Below are 21,555 nucleotides of genomic sequence, written 5' to 3'. Positions count from 1 at the left end.
TTGAAGTAAGTAAGGAAAATAAAAAATCAACTTACCTACCTGTTGGGAGTAACACACTCTAAGTGTATAGATAAGTATTAATATCGATTAGAATTATTTTTATTACAATTATTGTAATAAAGACATTTACGGTTGGATTATTTAAGTTAAGCCATACTTTTTCAGATCTTTTGTCTTTCACAGCCTCTCTTGTTCATAAATTCTTTGAAATATATTGTATAATGTGAAGTACTTAAGCAGACTTAGCAAATCTCACTCAACTTACATACGATTTATCACACATTTTTTTAACTGTACCAGAACTAATCAAAAACTGGGTTAGTTAAGGTTCACTTAAAACCTTACAAAATCCTCTATAAAAAAAGGTCCCTATCAGCACATGCCTAGAAGTTTAAGCGTGAAAAGTGATTAAGATTAGTTGTTTTTCGGTCGATTTGTGAAGAACAGTTGAGAAACACTGACGCAAAACTTAATAAGCTACTATACCTACTGGGTGCCCCAAAATTGGCGGAACAACTCAGTGGGGCAATGTCAAATTATGTTAGAAAATTAGGAGAAAGAAAAAAAAAAATCTGTCTTTTAGATTTGAAGATATGGGCACTCAAAAGGTGCAGCTTTGATCTCGTTTATTTTAAATAGGTACAGTCGCGAGCAATAAATTTTGGTCGTCAAGTCATTCTTTGACGCCATCGAAAATGCTGCATTGTAAAATAGTCGTAAATGTCACAACCTATCATCATGTTGTAAAATATGACATTAATTGTCATTTTGTTCTCATTTTTTTGACACTTTGTTTACATGGGCATAATCAGGTAGGACATTTTTTTGGTCATTGTTCACTTTAACTACTTCTGGAATTTTCCCGTTTTTTCTGGCTAGACAGCCTCAGGACGTCCTCCTACATCGTTTCCCACCAGTCAAACCTTGTGCAAATGAAAATTTTCCTTACCCTTTAGTTATACTAAGAGTTGGCGCGCCCTTGACGCGACCTTGAAACACAACAAGAGAGAAAAAAAAGGCATTTGCACAAGGTTTGAATGGTGGGACACGATCTAGGAGGACGCCCTGAGGGTGTCTAGCCAGAAAAAACGCGAAAATTCCAGAAGTAGTTAAAGTGAACAATTACCATTTTTTTACATTTGTGACAATCTAACCAAATTTTGAAATGACATTGACGACCAAAATTTATTGCTCGCGACAGTACCTACTTAAAATGACAAATAATTTATAAAAACTATTCAAATTCATTTATACTGGCTATTCACATAAGAGTACTATGCCGGCCACAAAATTTTGGCCGTCATTGTCTGTCAATTCAAAAAAAAAATTGTAATCCGTACTTTATTGTCATCATGATTACCGTCTTGATTATGAACGTTATTTTTTGGGTGGTAAATTTCAAAACTCAAAATTATTTTGTCATTTCTACTGCACAGAACGTTTACCTCAGGTTATCTATGTACAATTGCTCTAATTTTGTTCATTCATGTCGGATTTTTGGAATATCTGAGCTTCAAACAGTTTAAATTGATTGTCAATCTGACAAGAATCGAAAGTGGGGTTACGATTCCTAAAGGTTTATTTACACTTTACTTGAATGTCAAGAAAGTGACGGCCAAAATTTTTTGGCCGCCATAGTACGAGCTGTACTAGCCTAACATGCAACCCAAATTACATTTACATTACAAAAACCATGGTGTCAGTAGTGTAATGTGGGTTGCATGCATGTTAGGCTCGTACTCTTATGTGAATAACCCTGTATAATTTAATAGAATCTATAATTTTACAAACGTCGTGATTCATCCTGATTCCTGAGTCACAAACTTATCAAATAACATAATTTTCCAACTCTCAGATTTTTTTCGGCTTGTTCAGCGTAAACTGCAACTAACAATGTATCCTCTGATGGTTGAGATGTTTGAAAGTCACACTTAGTTAACCAGTGGTTAATAATGAACAGCCGTCACCTAGCAACGAAAGATTTTCTTTGATTTTATTGGTTAACGAAGACAGACGATTTTCAATTTTCTTACAACCGTTGAAAAATGAGAACTCGGATCGTCGCATCGGACAAACAAATTTAATAATTATTATTATTAGAAAGGGTTTTAACATATCTAGTAGTGAAAAAAATAATATATACACCACGCTAGAGAAGACAATTTTAAGCCTCGCTTCTTTATTCTATAACTACCTGAGCTTAAAAAAATGTCTTCTCTACCTTGGTGTATAATTACTATTATTTCATACTGTCCGGTAGATGCTCGATTGCATCATCAATTTGAGTCCGGTAGGTGAGTTATAACAGTATCAGAGCCGGAAAGTGTCACTTAGCAACACCTACCGGACTGTTTTCCTTTTATACATCAAATCTGACATTGAAAAGTGAAAAAGTCAAAAAACATTCGATCTAAAAAAACAATAGCAACGGCCGTTGCCACAGGAAAAAAGGTGATGCTATTTTCACAATAGAATGTGATTTTTTAATTTTTGAAATAAAATAATGATGCACAAGAGACTTCCAGCATGAAATAATAGTATATTATGATACGAGTCTTATAAGAAGCATTTTATCGCACGCATGGGTTTAGAGCACGACGAGCGTAGCGAGGAGTGCCCTAAAGGAGTAAGTGCGATAAAATGCCTTATAAACGAGATGTCATACAGTATTTTTTCTACTTTGCCACTTTTTCAATGAAAAAAATAATTTAAAATTTAAAACCGTTAAAGTTGAAGGATTCCACCCAAGGTCACGTCTGCTCTCTGCCGCGACACCACAGTATCCGTCAAAATTAAAAAATTAAATTTCACTGTTTTTAGTACGTATTATTATTATATCACGCCTTTTCCTATTACGATACGCAAAACAGTATCGTAATAGCATCAGTACGAACGCAAAGTAGAAAATAATACATTACGATATACATCCGGTAGTAAGTACTATACAGCGTGTCCCAGAATTGGCGCCATACCGATGAATAGCAGAATCGTGATCACTAAAGAAATCCAAATTTGCAAAAAAAAAATGTTCAGGCTTCAAGCATTAGAGAGCTAGGAATTGTTTAAGTTGACCAATGAGGAAGCATTTTTCCTAAAAGACTACAACAATTTCCAAAGCGTGCCATGTAAAATCATAGTGATTTTGAATGAATTATTTTGACACTGACGTTTTTTCATAATTTTGTCAGTCATGTCATTTTCTAATGAAGGATATTTAGAAATGGCCATCTTCTATCGCCAATGTGACCGTAATGCAGCAACTGCTGCTCGTGAGTTTGCCATTCGTTTTCCAGATCGGCGTCATCTCGACAATCATGTCATATTAAAACTACTCAGTCGAATTAGAGAAATGGGTAGTGTAATGCCAGTAAAAAAAGGTGTAGCTAGAGCTCCACGTCAGGCACGTGAAGTAGAAGTGGAAGAAGCAGTTCTTGAACTGCTGTGGATGATGACCCAAGAAGAAGTGTTCGTGTAATTGCGCGTATGGTTGGTTCTTCGAAATCCACTACACATAGCATTATTCAAGAGCAGCAGCTACATCCTTCTCAATATCATTATACGAGAGTTCAGCAGCTTCAAGAAGCAGACTATCATAGAAGAATAGGATTTTGCCGATGATTGTTGCAGCAAAATGAATCCAAACTTCGCTCGGAATATTCTTTTTACCGAGGAATGCTCATTTTCAAGAGAAGGGATGTATAACACTCACAACTGGCACTTATGGGCGGATGAAAATCCAAATATTATTGGAGTTAGAGGTTTTCAAGAAAAATTTAGTACTAATATGTGGGCTGGAATAATTGATGATCGCTTGGTAATACTAATAACTTTAGTGATTTCACTTTAATCTAAGATTTGTAATGTTTGTATTTTTAGATAGGACCTTTTCGTCTTCCTCGACGTCTAAATGGTGAAGATTATTCAGATTTTCTTGAAAACAATCTTCCGGAATTATTAGAAGACATCGATTTAAACTCGAGGAGACAAATATGGTTTCAGCATGACGGTGTCCCTCCCCAAAATTCAAGGTTAACCCAGCAAGTACTGAATACATGGTATCCGCATAGCTGGATCAGTCGAGGAATGGATTTTTTTCTGTGGAATCAATTTATAAAGACTACATACACCGTGAGCCAGTGGACACTTTGGAAGAATTGAAAAACAGACTGCAGGAGTCTATTGCGGCTCTGATATCTGAGATGTTACGAAATGTTCAAAATAACTTGCTGCGATGAGCAACTCTGTGTATGAAGTGGGTGGAAGGCAGTTTGAACATCTTATGTGAAATTAATTGTTATTAAATACGATGGTTTCTAATAAAGGTTTTTATAGTTTTTTTTTTTTGTGATCATGGAATCTCTTTAAAATAACCATCTATCTATGACATTTAGAAACGTCAGTATTGTCAAAAAAAATCATTCAAACTTCGTTAACACTTGGATTTAGATTTTTTACATGGCTCACTTTCAACGATCTTAAGTTCAATTTGAAAAATTGTCTCCTCATTGGTCAATTTTAATAGTCTCTAACTCTTAAAGCCTTGAAGCCTGGACATTTTTTTTTTACAAATATGAGTTTCTTTAACGATTCTGTATCTGTCATACAAGGGTATGGCGTCAATTCTGGGACACGCTGTATACTTGTAACAGGTACTCGTACCTCGGTCGTATTTTAAACCCGTTCGTGCAATAAAGGATAACTTTTTACACTTATATCTTAAATAACTATAACGTTTACCGATAAGTTAAAATGTTTTGCAAAAACTCCTTTTAAAGACGTAGTACATCATCTCTACGACATTAAATGACGTTGTCGTTAAAGTTTAACGGGCATAATCAAACGGTTTGCAAAAACTCTCTATTTTTAATAGGGTTTATCGTCCGGGCGATAAAACTTGATTCAATCTCTATTCACCTGTACAGTACAGTAGTTTCAGTTTCCGTAGATGAACTGTCCAGTAGTGCTAAAATCTCGACCATGCGCTCTACCATTTGACACTTTGACAATTGACAAATGTCACCCGTGAAACTCCCGACAGATGTCACGATCATCCTGCGGAGAAATTTTTCCGTTCGTCCTTCGGCTCGCTCGGCCTTTCGCAACACCGGCAAAAATGTTAAATATTTAATCGCTTGTGACGAGTCCCAATTCGATCCCCATGACTTGATCAACGAAACGTTTGCCGTAAGTCCCGAATCCATCGACAGTTCCAGCAATCAATACGAACATCAAAAATTCAAACGGTTCAACACGGCTCGAAATCTATGAATGAAAATCTATTATGGACGGGAAAGGAATCGATTCGTCAATTATAATACACGTGCAGGAACGTAAGAGTCGCTTCGTCTAGAGTGAGTAGGCTGGCAGTGCTTTCCTTTCGCATCTCAACCGATTCGGCCCCCTTTAACCGGACTAATCTGGGGTGTTGGAATGTCTCACTAATCCCGATTAATCGGTTTGGGGCTAAGGATGGCTAGCTTCGCGGCACAGGCCGCCCTCCGCGCTAAATGGAGCTCGCTTGTCGAGGAACACAGCATTGAAGTGCCCCCTGAAGTGACCAGCAAGGTGACAAGCGTGGTCGGCTGGCTCAAGCAGGTTATTTCTTTTAATACATTTTTCATCGCCCCACCTCATTAAAACCCACCATGAATAAACCTTGCATGAACAAGCATAATTATCAGTTTAGGGGTATTGTTCTCATTGGTCAGACACCTCTAAAACCTTTCATTAGAGCCACTTAACATTGCCATTTTACAACTGCTACTGTTTTTTTGGTAAGATTCCGTTCATTCTTCAGCTTGTTGGTAGCATTGTGTTAGTAATTTGTTTGATTTGGGCTGTTGTTAGGCGTCTCTAGAGGTTAGAGCGGCAGGAAGAAGGGCCGTCAACACGCTAGCAGGGGGCGCGATGGCTCAACACTTGGTCATTTTGCATTTCAATGATGTCTACAATGTGGAACCGAGACTGTCGCCGGAACCGGTCGGGGGCGCAGCCCGTTTTTGTACCGCCATCAAGAGTTTCCAGCATTTGCACCCATTGGTCCTGTTCAGCGGCGACGCCTTTTCCCCGAGCATGTGTAAGTATCTATTACATAAGGAATATGCCAAAGGAGAAAACTCCAAACTATGCAAAAAATTTTATGGTAATTTTATTATACACTGCCCCACAGACCAATCCAATTACGGGGCAGGAAACTTTTTAATTTTTCTATTATAGTCAATGGTCAAACTATTTTTTAATACATAATCTCAGACAATTATCATTTTGCATATCTTCTACGATTCGTACCATTAAGTTCAGCGGCACTTTGCAAATTAGTAGTTGTGAAGCTAATTTAATAACGACGTTATTAGAATTGGATTTAAAAACCTGTTTCTAAATTGTTAAATAATCAACCAGAGTAATTTAATATGCAAAGTGCGTTCAATTTTTCCTGGACGAAAAAGTTTTGAGTAAAACATCTACATACATAGTTCTGTCATTAACAAGTTGAATAATTTTAATATAATAAGAGACAATGCACTATGCATGTCCATTTCACGGTTCATGTGATTGGCTTTATCGTTGTTAGTTTTTTTTTACCTACAAGTTATTCTTATCATCATTGAGAAACGGTTGGCAGATTCGACTTTGCCAAAAATAACATTTGATAAAAGTTCATAAGTATTATCTCAATGATTGACAGTTTTTTTACTCGAAAAAAATAGCTGTTCCAGACTATTACACGATTGAAGCCCTGTCCTTAATTAAGTTACGAGGGGTATTTGAAAAGTTGACGACCTGATAACGAAATAATGTATTTTTCTTTCAGAAATTATTTTTATTTGTCTATACAATTTCTCTTCTTCCATTAATCCAGAAGATTACTATAGTACTTTCGCGTTATCGGTTAATCCTTAATTTATAAACAGTATCTCCTTTGCAACATCGAATATAGGAGCCAAAACTTTCGCTTACCTTCTGTGGTGATAAAAGATTAGTATGCTTCTATTGTTTTCATTATTGTTTTGTCTTTGATATGTAGTGGCGGATATAACTATTTACGTACTTTCCCGATTAGGATAAGAAATGTTCATTCATTTGACATGCCCGACAACTTGGGTAATTTCGAAAAAAAAAGACAGTTTTCCCACTTTTTTTACTATGATCAAATACACTGACCGGCACAAAAAACGACTCATTATGATTTCTTTAATAAATGATCTTGAAATTATATTTGTGCTTATTTTTCTTTATTACAGTTAAATTGGGATATTTTCAATGATCGGGAGTGCTATGGTCACCATGGCAACCGATTCGTTTTGTTTAAATAAATTATTAGAAAATTTGCGTTACCATGTTGTGTTTTTGTCGGTTGATTTACGTGTCTTACGGCCGTATTCACCAACGCCAGTTAACGTTAACTGTAGGTTAAAATACTTCATTACTTTAGTTACCTATTGTTATAACAATGTTTTCGTATACAGTGAGCGGCAAAAGTATGGAATAAATTCCTTAAAAATTAAACAAAATTTTTTTCAAAAAAATCTTTGGACAGGTCAATTTTAGTTTATAAAAATACATGTTTTAGTACCAATGAAAATTCCAAGCAGTCATTTGTTTTGGAGTTATGACGTCATCGATAGTTTTTTTAAATGGAAACCCCCTAGTTTTTTTCTTAATTCTGATAGCCCTTTTAATTGTCTAAATGACAGTATAAAAATTTTGTTATCTTACATAAGGAAATTTTTGAGAAAAAAAAAAAAGTTGAAAAAATAAAATTTTGTAAAGAACAAAAACAAGTCAAAAAATGAAGTAGGTAAATCAAACAGTCAAATGTTACAGTCAATTTCATTCGTATGTGTTATTTGTTTTACAAAACGTTTTCGAAAATGACCTCATTTATAAGAAACACAACGTATAGAAATTTGAATTTTGATTGGGTGCGTGGATAAAACTAAAACGGGGAATTTCTTCATAAACTTGCTTATTGTCAACAAGCTGGAGGATGGCAATTCGAATATTGAATTACATAATTTTTAAGTGCTTACTAACACAGTTTTTGACTCGTTTTTGTTTGTTATAAAATTTATTTTTTCCAACTTTATTTTATTTTTCTCAAAAATTTCCTTATGTAAGATAACAAAATTTTTATACTGGCGTATAGACAATTAAAAGGCCTATCAGAATCAAGAACAAAAATAGGGGGTTTCTATTTAAAAAAACTATCGATGACGTCATAACTCGAAAACAAATGACTGCTTGGAATTTTATGTTGTATTAAAATATGTATTTTTATAAACTAAAATTGACCTGTCCAAATATTTTTTCGAAAAAAAATGTGTTTAATTTTTAATGAATTTATTCCATACTTTTGCCGCTCACTGTATTTTAACCTACAGTTAACTTTAACTGGCGTTGGTGAATATGGGCCTAAAAGATTTAATTTGACAATACGAGATCCTAATTCAAAATGCTGTCCAAATTTTGGCATTTTTTCACATGAATTTTTTTCTAAAAAATTATTTTTTTTTTTTAAATTAAAATTTTATTTACTGTGTTTAATGTTTTGTTTGTCGGATATTTTTTTGCAAAGAATAACGTAAATGACACATCAATACAACATGATATCAAAAAAAGTTTCTAAGACAATGAATTACTTAATTATATTAATAAAATTCAAAGTGAGTGAATGTACATTTTTCGTTTAGTCTTTTTACCAAAAAACTGTTTTTATTGGACTTTTGTCAATTTTAAAAAACATGCTGCTATTACTTTAATTAAGAATCCACTTACAAATCCTCTATGCTTGGGCGGAAACTTTCGAATAACCCTCGTATTTTTACTCTGCCATTGGTTATTTAACATGAAGGTTTGGCTAGTTAATGTAAATTTCAAAATAGCATCAATTCAACACATGTGTCCGCAACCTACGCTCTATGCATTTTTTTTTTATTTAACCACGATACCACAATAATAGGCAGAATATAGCCTAAGGGAGTCCGTTTCGGCTCAGGGACGCGAGGGTCGCGGGTTCGATTCCGACCCAGGGCGAAAAAAAAAAAGAAAAAAAAGGCTATATTCTATCTCGTGATTCGGAAGTCACGTTAAACCATTGGTCCCGGTCTATTGAGTTGGTCATCACGCCCCTCATAGATTTGTAAACCAGTCCTAGACTGTGTAACAACATTTTTTTTTTTTAATCAAATCATATTCAACATTCAATTATAAAAGAAAATTTAGAAAAACAATTTTATTTAAGAATTAAATCTATTTTAAAATCAAAATTAAACGGTAATAATTTAAGCAATAATTAAAGCAGTTAATACATATGCTGTTCCATTGTTGACCTATTCTTTTGGTGTTATAAAATGGTCCAAAACTAATGTAGAGAATATAAATATTCAAACTAGAGTTCTCTTTACAAAATTTTGTAAACATCACCCCAAATCTGCTATTGAAAGATTTAATTTACCACGCGAAAATGGTGGTAGGGGTTTTTCAAATCTAGAAATTCTACAACACAATCAAATTGCTTCACTAAAAAATTATTTTCTCAATAGAGCTCGTGATAACACTTTTTTTAATGCTTTGGTTTCAGCGGATAAAGGTTACACACCTTTAAATTTAAGTGATAATATATTTCAGAAATTGTTGAGCCAAATATACCTGACACTATAGCAAATATAAAACAAAAGTCTTTACATGGGAGATATTTTAAAGAGCTAGAACAGCCAGAAATTAATATTCAAGCTTCTCATGCATGGCTTAAAAAATCAAATATTCATCCTGAGACTGAGGGTTTTATATTTGCAATACAAGATCGTGTTATAAATACAAGAAATTATAAAAAACACATATGCGGTTTACAATCGATCATTGATAAATGTAGGATTTGCGGAACTGAAGGGGAAACCATTGAACACAACATTTCTTCTTGCACCGTTTTGGCTCAAAGCGAATATAAAAAACGTCATGATATATTCGCAAAAATTATACACATGAATTTAGCAGTTAAATTCAATTTATTAAAGGATACACAACCACATTACATTTATAAACCAGAAAGTTGTTTAGAAAATGACAATTACAAATTATATTTTGATCGCAGTTTTAACTGACATTCACATTCAGCATAACAAACCAGACATTATTATTTTAAATAAACAACAAAAGCAAGCATATCTTTTAGATATAGCTGTTCCAAATTCACACAATATAACACAGACATATAATACAAAAATTAATAAATATTTAGAACTCTCCGTTGCTATGAGAAATCTTTGGTGTTTAGAAAAAAATTCGATTTTACCATTTATAATTTCAGCAACAGGAATAGTACCGCAATCTCTTTTTAAAAATTTAAAAATTTTGGACTTAGAGAACACATTGGTGGTTGAAATTCAAAAAGGTATATTATTATACTCATGTCACATCGTGAGGAAATTCCTTAACATTGACACAGAACATAAAACACAAAAAAGTCAAAATGTGGAGGCGAGACGCCGGTAATTATGTTGATAAGCACTGCACTATTACTTGATAGTATTATCCGTAATAGTGTATGTACTCCGGCAAAATTGCCGTGCCGCCGGGTGGAGGTGGGATAGTATTATTACGTGATAATATAATTTCAAATATTGTTGAGCCAAATATACCTGACACTATAGTAAATATAAAACAGAAGTCTTTGCATGGGAGATACTTGAAAGAACTGGAACAACCAGAAATTAATATTCAGGGTTCTCATGCATGGCTTAAGAAATCAAATATTCACCCTGAGACCGAGGGTTTTATATTTGCAATACAAGATCGTGTTATAAATACAAGAAATTATAAAAAACACATATGCGGTTTGGAATCGATCATTGATAAATGTAGGATTTGCGGAACTGAAGGGAAAACAATTGAACACATAATTTCTTCTTGCACCGTTTTGGCTCAAAGCGAATATAAGAAACGTCATGAAATATTCGCTAAAATTATACACATGAATTTAGCTGTTAAATTAAATTTATTAAAGAATACACAACCATACTATAGTTATAAACCAGAAAGTTGTTTGGAAAATGAAAATTACAAATTATATTTTGATCGCACAGTTTTAACTGACATTCATATTCAGCATAACAGACCAGACATTATTATTTTAAATAAACACAAAACAAGCATATCTTTTAGCTGTTCCAAATTCACACAATATAACACAGACATATAACACAAAAATTAATACAGTCGGAACGTTATGGATGTGGATTGGGGACTTGTCGTTAAGTTGCCACTACCAGCAAAAGTAACTAGGCGCGCCAATAAGGTTATTGGAATTTATGACAGATCTCACTAATGTATAGTCCTACAGAAACTCTAGTGGAATTCGGCTTCGGTTGTAAATTTACCAACAACAACCGAAGAATAAGATTTTATTATCAAGTAATAACCGTTGTCACAAATACAACTACCACTACCTGTAACATCCCTGCCTGAAGCTAACATTGCGATCCCCAAACTGACAACCCTCATTAGCATTTATCAGTAGGATTATTGCTGCAGCATAAAATTTTATTTTGCAAGTGACAAACATAGATTTACAACCAACGTCGAATTCCACTAGAGTTTCTGTAGGACTATACAGTTCAATCATAAGTTTTAAGCGACCTTGAGTTTGACAATCCATATCCAAAACATTTCGAGTATACACTTATAATTTCAGCAGCGGGAATAGTACCCCAATCTCTTTTTAAAAATTTAAAAATTCTGGATTTAGGTAACACATTGGTAGTTGAAATTCAAAAAGGTATATTATTATACTCATGTCACATCGTGAGGAAGTTCCTTAACATTGACACAGAACATAAAACACAACAAAGTCAAAATGTGGAGGCGAGACGCCGGTAATTATGTTGGTAATTGTTCACTTTAACTACTTCTGGAATTTTCGCGTTTTTTCTGGCTAGACAGCCTCAGGGCGTCCTCATAGATCGTGTCCCACCATTCAAACCTTGTGCAAATGTCTTTTTTTTCTCTTGTTGTGTTTCAAGGTCGCGTCAAGGTCGCGCCAAGTCTTAGTATAACTAAAGGGTAAGGAAAATTTTCATTTGCGCAAGGTTTAACTGGTGGGAAACGATGTAGGAGGACGTCCTGAGGCTGTCTAGCCAGAAAAAACGCGAAAATTCCAGAAGTAGTTAAAGTGAACAATTACCATTATGTTGATTAGCACTGCACTATTACTTGATAGTAATATCCGTAATAGTGTATGTACTCCGGCAAAATTGCCGTGGCGCCGGGTGGTGGAGGGAAATTATTTTATGAAGTGAAATCAGCTAAGAAATATGTTTTGTTGTGTTTCTAAAATTCGTTTCTGGATTTGGTTAATGATTACTTGATTAAAAGCAAATATGTAATCATTTTGAAAATGAAAAAGCAGGTATTTTACGTTCCAAATAATAAATGTCAGTGTGAAGTTTATTTACCACTGGTGAAGAGTGAACAAATTCCATGTTTTTAAAATTCCTGCGACAATTTTAAAGAAAAAATTTAATAATAACTCGAGAGATTGTAATTACTGTTTGAGTTGGCAATAAAATTGGTGACTTTTATGTCATATTCAAGATGTTTACATTTGAAATTGATATCAGCTGTCAATAATTACATACAATAAAACAAACGGAAGGTAGAATTCATAGTTTTTCCAAGTAAAATTTTTTATTGCGAACTGAAACAGTTGACAATAACAGAGCAACAATATTCACGCAGTATTTTGTACCATAATAGTTATTTGTATATCAAGGCCGCGAAATCATTTTGTAATGCACCGAGAGGAAAACTGTCGCCGAGGCAGACAATCTCGAGGATGTTAAAGGAGTTCCCGGCCAAGGTGTACACAACATTTTGTAATTGTAATTACATATTACAAAACGAACAAGAACTGTCAATAAATACAAATGTATAAATTCGGCTTACATGTCACTATATTAATGACATAAGTACTTAAAACAATTCATTTTGTAAAAAATCGTAAAAATGTCGGAAGAGAATTGTAGTGAAAGCGTAGAGCGTGAAAGTGATGTTTCGTGTAGGTACTGTAGGTACTCCTCCAGAGTTAAAAAGTAATTAGTTCTACGTACTATAAATTATGCGGTTTCGAATTTCATACTCGAAAAATCTAAACGCCAGGCTTCATATTAAAATGACGTTTATTTTAACGGCCGTCTTTAATAGCGCCGGCCGCGAAAATGGATTTCGCGACCTGTTTTGGGTACGCAAAGTGCTCGTTTCGCGTACCGGTTACACAATAGTTATTTGTATCACAAGGCCAGAAACTGCACGTTTGCGAGCATGAGTACGGTTTGCACTACGAATCGATAGGCGAGTAAGTACGAATGGTCGCAAAACAGTTTCTGGGCGTGTGATACACAAAATTTTTCGTGCCGACTTCTGCGAATTTTTGTTAAATGGAAGTTAAAGCACTTGTTTTAATAATTGGTATTAGGGACTTTTTTTATGTTGGCAACACATTTAAACATTTACATTTTAAAATCAACATCGCTCTTGTTTCCTGACATTTATTAAATTTAATTAATTTGTTTTGTTTTTGACATTTTCCTGAAACATTTGTTGTAATAAATACACCAGCCCATATTCAAGAAGTGGCTCGAAACGTAATTTTAATTAATTAATTTTAGTTAAATATTGCTTCTTTGTAGTTTGTACGTTGTTATAAATAGAAAAGCATTTTTAACGAGCCATCCACAGAACAAACATTGACGTTTGATAGAATTCTGATAACAAATGCCAACCGAAACCGATGACAACTCGAAATCCCTACTTTTAGCCGGACTAGGCCGGCAATGCATGTGTTTCTGGACGATTTCGAGATCTGTAATTTACCAAATTCCGGCCGGAGGCACGAAAAAAAACGTATCTATAATTAATAAATTTAATTTAACAAACTTGTACGGAAACGTATTTATATTTTTCGTGGAATAATAAATGACAACATCTGCCAATTGGTGCGATTCTGTTTTAAAATTTACCAATATGGCTATATAACAAGGTTGTAGTTGCTATGATATGAAGCTGTTGATTGGTTGTATCTATGCAAAATCAATGTTGTTCAATAACAATATTGCTAAACTTTGAAACAGAATCGCACTAAATGGCATTCTATCGTGTGTTCCAATAAAAACTCACTCGCAGTATGCCATGACTATAGAGATAGATAGACTGGTCATGTCGATTTTAGGATGATTGGAAGTAGTTCATTTGTTACTTATAAATTTTCATCATATTGTGAGTTGTGACAAATAACCTATAAATTTACTTTAGTAGTTCATTTCACATATGGTACTAAGACATACTTCATTTTTGTCATGGCTTGCTGCGAGTGAGTTTTTTGTGGAACACACGATATTGCTATAAAAAAAAAAACAGAATTTTTAATAATTTGATAATTTGGCGGTTTTAAAAGAAACTACATATTACCAGAAATCAATGTTTATAATATCAGTCATCACAGATTTAATAGGTATTTCTATCGATACTTTTTTTTTTAATTTTAGGTTAGGCAAAAACCTTGTATTAGAATCCTTACTATCAGATAGTAACAAAACAAAAAACTTGTTTGTTTTATAATTTGAAAAAGCGCTTGGGTTGACATGAGAGATTTGAAAGAACAATCCTTCTGAATGAAAAAAGAAATAGGGCCGTATTACGACAACCCTATTAAATTTAATCATGACTCTAATTACCTTGGTGGCGAATTCATCTCTTTCTGGCAGGTTATAATTGCATAAATCTATATCGTTTTATGTTTACTTTAATCATGACTCTAGTCAAAGGCGACTTTAATAACGGTGTCGTAATACGGCCAAATGTCTTTAAGTCGCTGTTAGTGAAAGAAATAATATATTTACCACTGTTGGAAGACTGTTATAGCATAGCCCGAGTGCCTTTGAATGGCGAGGGCATCCCTCTGGCTATGATAATAATCTTCTCAACTTTGGTTAATAATAAAGTTGTCCGTTTTCTCTAAGGTTATATTTACTTTCGTAAATAGAGAACAAAGAACTGAAAGTTGGACATATGTAAATAAATTTTCATATCTGTATCGGTTTCTTTTTAATTGGGACATCCTATCCAAGAGCCGATAGTAATTTGTTTAATATTTACAAGGAATTTGGAGTTCAATGTCTTCAGTTAAGTTACATGTTGTAATTGTTAAAAAATAATTTCCAAATAATTATTTTCAATTCATGAAAATTTATTCTTTATTATTTGATTTATAGTTAATGCAAAAAATTTACCCAAAAACAAAAATGCAAGACATTTTGCACAAAAGCTAATTAAAATGTTTTTACGCATACATAAAAATTACATTTTAGGTTTTCCGAAAAAAAATTGATATGTCATATCATCGCGTTTATCAATTACTCTCTCCAGTTCTTGGAGGTCTTTGTGTCATATCTCTCTCAGTTATTTTGACGGATGGAGTTGTCCGAAACATATCTTTTGTGATTAATTGCTGAAGACATCGATGCTTCGTGGGCGTTCCTTCCTGATGAATCATGGCTCTGTGTCCTCTGTATAGTACTCGTTCTATATTTTGAAAAAAAGGGCATGACTTCTTCCCAACCACCGCGAAACATTAAAAAAAAAACACTCCACCCTCATGTGACCCAACATACACTCCCAATTAAAATCACAAATTTGAGAAAATTGGCTTGTTGCTCCACCCGAAATTATATTATAACCACTAAACACTACGTTATACGATATTAGGAAAACTTAATGAAAAGAGAAGAATGAGATTCCTTTGCTATAAAGTTTGTTCTACGTTTTCTGAAATTTTGCAATAAAAAGTTCAACATAATTCCTGAAATATACGATTGCTGTTACACGATTATTTATTTTTATTTAAACCAACATTCCAGAATTTATTCGAAATCACAGTGTTTTCACACTATGTGTCAGAAATTACTTATAGATCGCCTGATTTTGTTGTAACTCTTCTTGTACTCGACAGCTTCAGTTTCTGCATCCGTTGATACTGCTCCAAAACTAGTTTTATGAAACACAATTATTTTGAAAATTGTCCCAAGTAAAGAAAAGTTGAACAATGTTTGTCTTAATATCTGATTTGTATTTTCTCAGTGAGTACCTACACGAAAGGGGAACAGATGGTTCCTGTTCTGAACGACATCGGCACCCACTGTGCGGTCCTCGGCAATCACGATTTCGGTAAGTCACCGCAAGTTCAAGGCCATTTCAATCAAACCATCTCCGCATTAAACGGTCACCACTTCCTCATTAACACCTTCCAAATATAACAGACAATTGTCAAATTGAAATTATGCGCTCCAGATCACGGCCTTGAAGTCCTGTCCCAATGGGTCGGTCAGACAGAATTCCCCTGGCTTATGTCCAACGTTCTGGATAATGAAACTGGCCGTCCACTAGGCGAAGGTAGGATTACTCACGTGGTACACTGGGCGGGGCATCGGATCGGCCTGTTGGGATTGGTCGAGAAAGAGTGGCTGGACACTCTGGCCACGATCAATCCAGAAATGGTGACTTTCCTGGATTTCGTCGAAGCAGGGCAGAAATTGGCGGCTCAGTTGAAACAGGAGGTGAGACAGGAAGAAATTTGACAACTAAACGCTAAGATTGCATATTAAAGAAGAAATGTTGCATGTGGGTACAGTGTGCCGCTTTAGTCTACTTGATTTCAAATAAAAATACCGAGGAATTTGTTTTTGTTTTTTGTAGGGATGCGATTACGTGATCGCTTTGACTCACATGAGAACACCAAACGATATTAAACTCGCCGAAAATTGTGATGACATCGATTTGATATTAGGCGGACACGATCACGTTTACGAAGTCAAAGAAATCAACGGCAAAAATGTGGTCAAAAGCGGTACAGATTTTAGACAGTTTAGTAAAATTACAGTCAATTTCGATAAACCCAACGGCTCCCCGGAAGTTACAGTTGAAGAGGTCAATGTCACCTCCGCTTTCCCCGAAGACCAAAAACTCAAAGAAAAACTAGACAAGTACACCAGTAAGCGGGATGATAATTAATGAAAAAAAACGGTAAATAAAGGCGGTACGTTTTAGGTATCGTTGAAGGAAAAATGCACGAAGTGTTGGGTTGCTTTTCTGTACCGCTGGACGGACGTTTCACATCGATCAGAACTTCGGAATCGAATTTAGGAAATTGGGTAATTATCGTTGTGACAACACCATCGATCTAAATAACACAGAATATAATTATATTTAAATTGGATGTGTTGTAAATTCTTCCCACCTGTTTTTGTTTTTAGGTGTGCGATGTGGTACTCGCCGCGACTGGGGCAGATTTGGTAGTTTTGAATTCGGGGACTTTCCGATCGGACCAGGTCCATCCAGCTGGAGACTTTACTGTGCGAGATTTGACCAACATAGTTCCCATGAGAGACCCATTGGTGATCTTAAAATTGAAAGGTGAATGGAATTAAAGAATGAATAATTCATATCTGATGTGTATTTGCAAAAAAAATTCGCGAAATCTCTAAGCTGTTGCTCAAGTTAAAACGCAAATTGACAAAGTAATTTTTTTGTGTTTAATAAATGTATAATTATGTAGTATAATTAAAAATCACCTTATTTGTTCATTAATTTGTTATTAAATGATAAATAGTCATGACTGAACATCTAAAGTGACGAAAATTTAATACTATAACTAATTGAGTTTCATAAGTGTATTCAACAAAAATTTTAAAAATGAATTTCACATAAAAAATGACGGTACTCATTACAAAATGACCTCCACTTTATCGTATTTTAAGAAGTCGGGAGGGAGAACGTCTTAAAATGTCCACATTTCATTTTAGGACAGCAGATTTTGGAAACTTTGGAAAACGGAGTTTGCATGTACCCCAAACTGGAAGGTAGATTTCCCCAAGTAGCCGGTGTAAGTTTCGCCTTTGACCCCAGTAAACCCCCTGGTCAGAGAGTTGATCCGGGTTTCGTCCGAATCGGGGATGAATATCTCAATTTAGAGCAGCACTACAGATTGGCGACAAAGAGTTATATGCACTCAGGTTGCGACGGTTACGTCATGTTGAAAGATGCAGAAATTTTGGTAAAAATGGACCGACTCATAAAAAAATAATTAAAACGTATTGTCAATATTTAGGTGGACGAGGGTGAATGTCCCGAATTGGGGTTGGCCATACAGAATCACTTTCAAGCAATTAATATGCGCTTAGGAAAGACCAAGAAGCACTCCAAGCATAGACAATCACTGGTGACGCTTTCGAGAAGGTGAGGATTTGGAGTTTTTGAGTACTGGGTCTTTTGTTCTTGGTTTTTAATTTGTGTATTTTGTTCTGCTGGTAGATTAGTTGTTTTAAAGTCACAAGAAATGCAAAGTTCATGAGAGTGGGGACAACAGAGATGGGAATTCCACGGCACAGTTCAGTAACAGTTTTATAATTAAATGCAATAAATAATTAATAAATCATTCATTCTCAGACGTACGAGAATGACTTGACTTGTGTTTTAATTAATTCTATAACACAACCTGCATGTTGATCAATCATTAAAATTCTCATTAATTAAAGCTGTCTGCCCAGAATTTTTTATTACTCTGAATATTTATGACCAAAACTTGAATTTTTCAAATGCATAACATCCACCCACATGGTATAAATAAACATTTCTTCATTCAACCCACCTGCAAATTATTGATAATAATAATTAACAAGTCACGCCTGAGCTTGATTCGACCTTGCCGTAAATGTCATTTGAACTGACAGGTCACGTGACTCATGAAATAAGGAATGACGTTTATTGAACATACCTATAATTAAGCTTAGTATGACATGGAATTCGTTACTGAGGTCGGTGTCATTTTGAAAAATGATACTTTTCAGGCACAGCTTAGTGAAAATGCTCGACGGAAGTGAACTCGACGGTCCCCCTCCTCTCCGCAGGGCAAGCACTGTTGAGGTGTCGACGAGTCCGCCCGCTCACCACACCTCAAGGCTGACCCGTAGGGCTTCTCTGGACGACCTCGAACAAGAATCTTGTCAATTAACCCCAAAAATAGACCATCGAATTATCGTTGTTAACAATGAGGAGGTAAACGAGAGAAATCAGTATGGAAAAAATTTGACCGTATTTTTTAGAAACGACACGAGTTGATATTGCAACGTCAGAGAATAGAACAAGACTCCATCATCGAGGAAGTGGACGAATACTCCCCCCAGAATTAATTTCGCTTGTAGTTTGTTTAGATTTAATTTGTTGAAAGTAGATTTATTTATTCAAAAGTAGTTGAAACTCAACTGAGGTAATGCCTTCGAACGAACACCACTTCAATGCATTCCACAACGAGTTTTGTTGTGAAAAATCGTTTTGTTGAATATTTGACGATCATAGTGATAATTTACTGTTGTATCCGGTTATAAGACTGCTTTAATATAATTTGTTATTTGATTTCCATCGATAAAATCAAACTTGCATCAAAAACAGCAATAATTTTTATAAAAAGAGAATTTGCTGACATTTTTCGATTTCGTTATCCGTCAGTCTTTGTATTAAGAAATTTGGGAGCAAAAAGTGCCGCGAACTGTCATTTTGCTGTTGCCATGACTGCTGCACTAATCTCAGACATGATTTGTAGAATCCGAGACGTCCCAAATTTTCCTTTTTTATCGAATATACGCAAAATTAGCTCTGTAATTTTCATTAATCTCTTTATGTGCCTACGAAGTACGGTCGCAATGAAATTTCCACTATATTAGTACAAATTTTAAATCGATGTGCTGTTGTGGTGGGCAACTTAATGTCTCTTGATGCCTTTATGTATCATATTTCTCAATCTTCCATTACTGAGTGTCCTAGTAACGCGCACGTGCACCATCTCCGTGTTAAGGCTTGCTATAAACGAACACAACGCTTATCACTGGTAGTGTATATAAAGCACTGAAATATGTAAACGTAACTTAATCCGTCTAATTTCGATTATTTAACGACAAATATCGGTATCAGAAGCGAAGAGGGTAAACTCGTCGATTGCGATTTAAGATACTTGCGATTAGGTGAGCAGCGTCATCTGTACCATCGCGACGTCAGTTTGAAGTAAATTGTAAATTCTGCTACCGATTTACAAAACTCTTGTCAATTGTGCTAATCAGTAGTCGACCGATTACTCCATGGAGAATTTCGCTGTGCTGTCAACTGTTATTGGAGCTTTAATCTATTGAATGTGTACAATGGTAAATGTTTAGGACGCGAATTTTTGTTGCGCTAGTCACGATTATTAGCAAATATCAAAAACAATGAGACACCTGTTACAAAACACATTAGGAATTGTTAGAAATTTATTTGTGTTGATTTTTACAGTTCTTAGGTGGCTGATGGATGTAGACCTAAATAAATACTTTTTTAAAATTGTTCTTTTATATTACACTTTGTTACAAAATGAAAATGTTGGCACCTTAGCGTTTCGTTACAATATCCCCTAAATAATATATAAAAATATCACAATTTTTACAAGTCTGTCTTAGGACCAAGAGATAAAGGAATCGCTTTGAGCTCAGTTCTTAGGCACAGGAACTCGGCGCAGACGCACATCAAAGTAGCACAAGCCACATTCAAGGCCCACCATGAGAAAGTTGTTGGAAAACTTCCGTTGTAGAACCAACAAATTATTAGATGGATAAAGTGCCAAGTGCAGCTGAAATCCATACAGAGCTTAGTTCTTTCGACCACGTGCCACAACGTTACAGAGCTAAAACATGACTTTCAGACTTGGATATATGCCCATTTTATATTGTTTACCCTATCAATGCATTAATCACGAAAGCTGAGATCACCATACGGCCTCCAAAATCGCGCACTTGAATCTCCTGCAACTCGAAATCGTTATGGATGCCTCTTACACAACTTTACACTTACGTGGTATTCGAAAATGTGATCCAGGGATCTCGTGTCGCCTACCAAGGAGCCCAACACGGCGAGGATCAGCCCCAAAGACACGTACATTATGCATTGCACTGACACTATCTGGGAGATTATTAACCAGGGGTCCCACTGGGTATACCGGAAGGATCCCGTTAGCTTCTTCATCTTCGTAAGCTAATGAGCGGCTACAACTTTCACATATTCGCACTTTGTGGTTATGTCAAATACTTCAAAACGGTGTCCACATAACTTAATATTCTTTAAGTGTAAGTGGTACAGCAACTCTTAGTTGAGTAAATGATGTAAACAAATGCAGTCTGTTGTTGAGTCATTTGTATTTAAAGTTAAAGAATTGAGATCGTCTGACGACACTGATCGACGGATGACATGTAGCAAGCACACCAACATTTCTACAAAATAAACTGTAATTTCCCTAAATATTGAATTTGAAATCGGCTTAATAAAATGCAATTTGGTTTATAAAAGTGAATACTTCACACTTCCTGTTTTATTAAACCTAATTTAAACTTTAAAAAACTCCCAACTTTCGTTATTCTGTTTTCAATTTGTTTACTTTTACATCTTCTTCCTGTCAAATGAGCTCCTTCACGGTTTTAAATATACAGA

The 21,555-nt window shown here is 34.9% G+C and overlaps 2 protein-coding genes and 1 long non-coding RNA gene across 7 annotated transcripts; 2 read left to right on the top strand and 1 right to left on the bottom strand.

The window, feature by feature from the left end:
* The first annotated feature begins 2,074 nt into the window (after positions 1-2,074).
* On the top strand, positions 2,075-4,334 carry LOC138124587 (uncharacterized). The gene is made up of 2 exons (XR_011157210.1): positions 2,075-3,814; positions 3,877-4,334. It is a non-coding gene; the product is annotated as an uncharacterized lncRNA (long non-coding RNA).
* A 681-nt stretch (positions 4,335-5,015) lies between these two features.
* Positions 5,016-20,415, top strand: LOC138124556 (mannosylglucosyl-3-phosphoglycerate phosphatase). 5 transcript variants are annotated; one of them, XM_069039637.1, is made up of 11 exons: positions 5,016-5,595; positions 5,848-6,076; positions 16,129-16,215; positions 16,339-16,604; positions 16,744-17,038; positions 17,095-17,198; positions 17,301-17,460; positions 17,850-18,100; positions 18,155-18,282; positions 18,894-19,101; positions 19,149-20,415. In XM_069039637.1, the coding sequence occupies exons 1-11, from the start codon at positions 5,470-5,472 to the stop codon at positions 19,233-19,235; spliced, it is 1,941 nt and encodes a 646-aa protein (XP_068895738.1). In that variant the 5' UTR covers positions 5,016-5,469; the 3' UTR covers positions 19,236-20,415. The 5 variants fall into 5 exon arrangements, with proteins under 5 accessions (XP_068895738.1, XP_068895742.1, XP_068895741.1 ...); XM_069039641.1 differs by lacking the exon at positions 19,149-20,415 and adding an exon at positions 18,358-18,433 and having other exon boundaries at positions 18,894-19,036; XM_069039640.1 differs by having other exon boundaries at positions 5,017-5,330.
* Positions 20,332-21,552, bottom strand: Sys1 (Sys1 golgi trafficking protein). The gene is made up of 3 exons (XM_069039665.1): positions 20,923-21,552; positions 20,806-20,873; positions 20,332-20,755 (listed from the first exon to the last, which is right to left on the bottom strand). Exons 1-3 carry the CDS (start codon positions 21,091-21,093, stop codon positions 20,515-20,517), a joined length of 480 nt encoding a protein of 159 aa, XP_068895766.1. The 5' UTR covers positions 21,094-21,552; the 3' UTR covers positions 20,332-20,514.
* Positions 21,553-21,555: the final 3 nt, after the last annotated feature.

Source organism: Tenebrio molitor, chromosome 2 (genome assembly GCF_963966145.1).
Source record: "Tenebrio molitor chromosome 2, icTenMoli1.1, whole genome shotgun sequence".
Taxonomy (NCBI): domain Eukaryota; kingdom Metazoa; phylum Arthropoda; class Insecta; order Coleoptera; family Tenebrionidae; genus Tenebrio; species Tenebrio molitor.
The sequence above is the reverse complement of the archived record's forward strand: the minus strand, read 5'-3'. Positions and strand labels throughout refer to the sequence as shown.

Bases quoted from the DNA above. Each gene is read 5' to 3' on its own strand.
- LOC138124556 (XM_069039637.1), top strand. From the start codon at position 5,470: ATGGCTAGCTTCGCGGCACAGGCCGCCCTCCGCGCTAAATGGAGCTCG. The intron at 6,077-16,128 runs GTAAGTATCTAT...GTATTTTCTCAG, and splicing joins CGCCTTTTCCCCGAGCATGT to TGAGTACCTACACGAAAGGG. The intron at 17,199-17,300 runs GTAATTATCGTT...TTTTGTTTTTAG, and splicing joins AATCGAATTTAGGAAATTGG to GTGTGCGATGTGGTACTCGC.
- Sys1 (XM_069039665.1), bottom strand. From the start codon at position 21,093: ATGAAGAAGCTAACGGGATCCTTCCGGTATACCCAGTGGGACCCCTGG. The intron at 20,874-20,922 runs GTAAGTGTAAAG...TTCGAGTTGCAG, and splicing joins ATCACATTTTCGAATACCAC to GAGATTCAAGTGCGCGATTT. The intron at 20,756-20,805 runs GTAAACAATATA...GTCATGTTTTAG, and splicing joins GTGATTAATGCATTGATAGG to CTCTGTAACGTTGTGGCACG.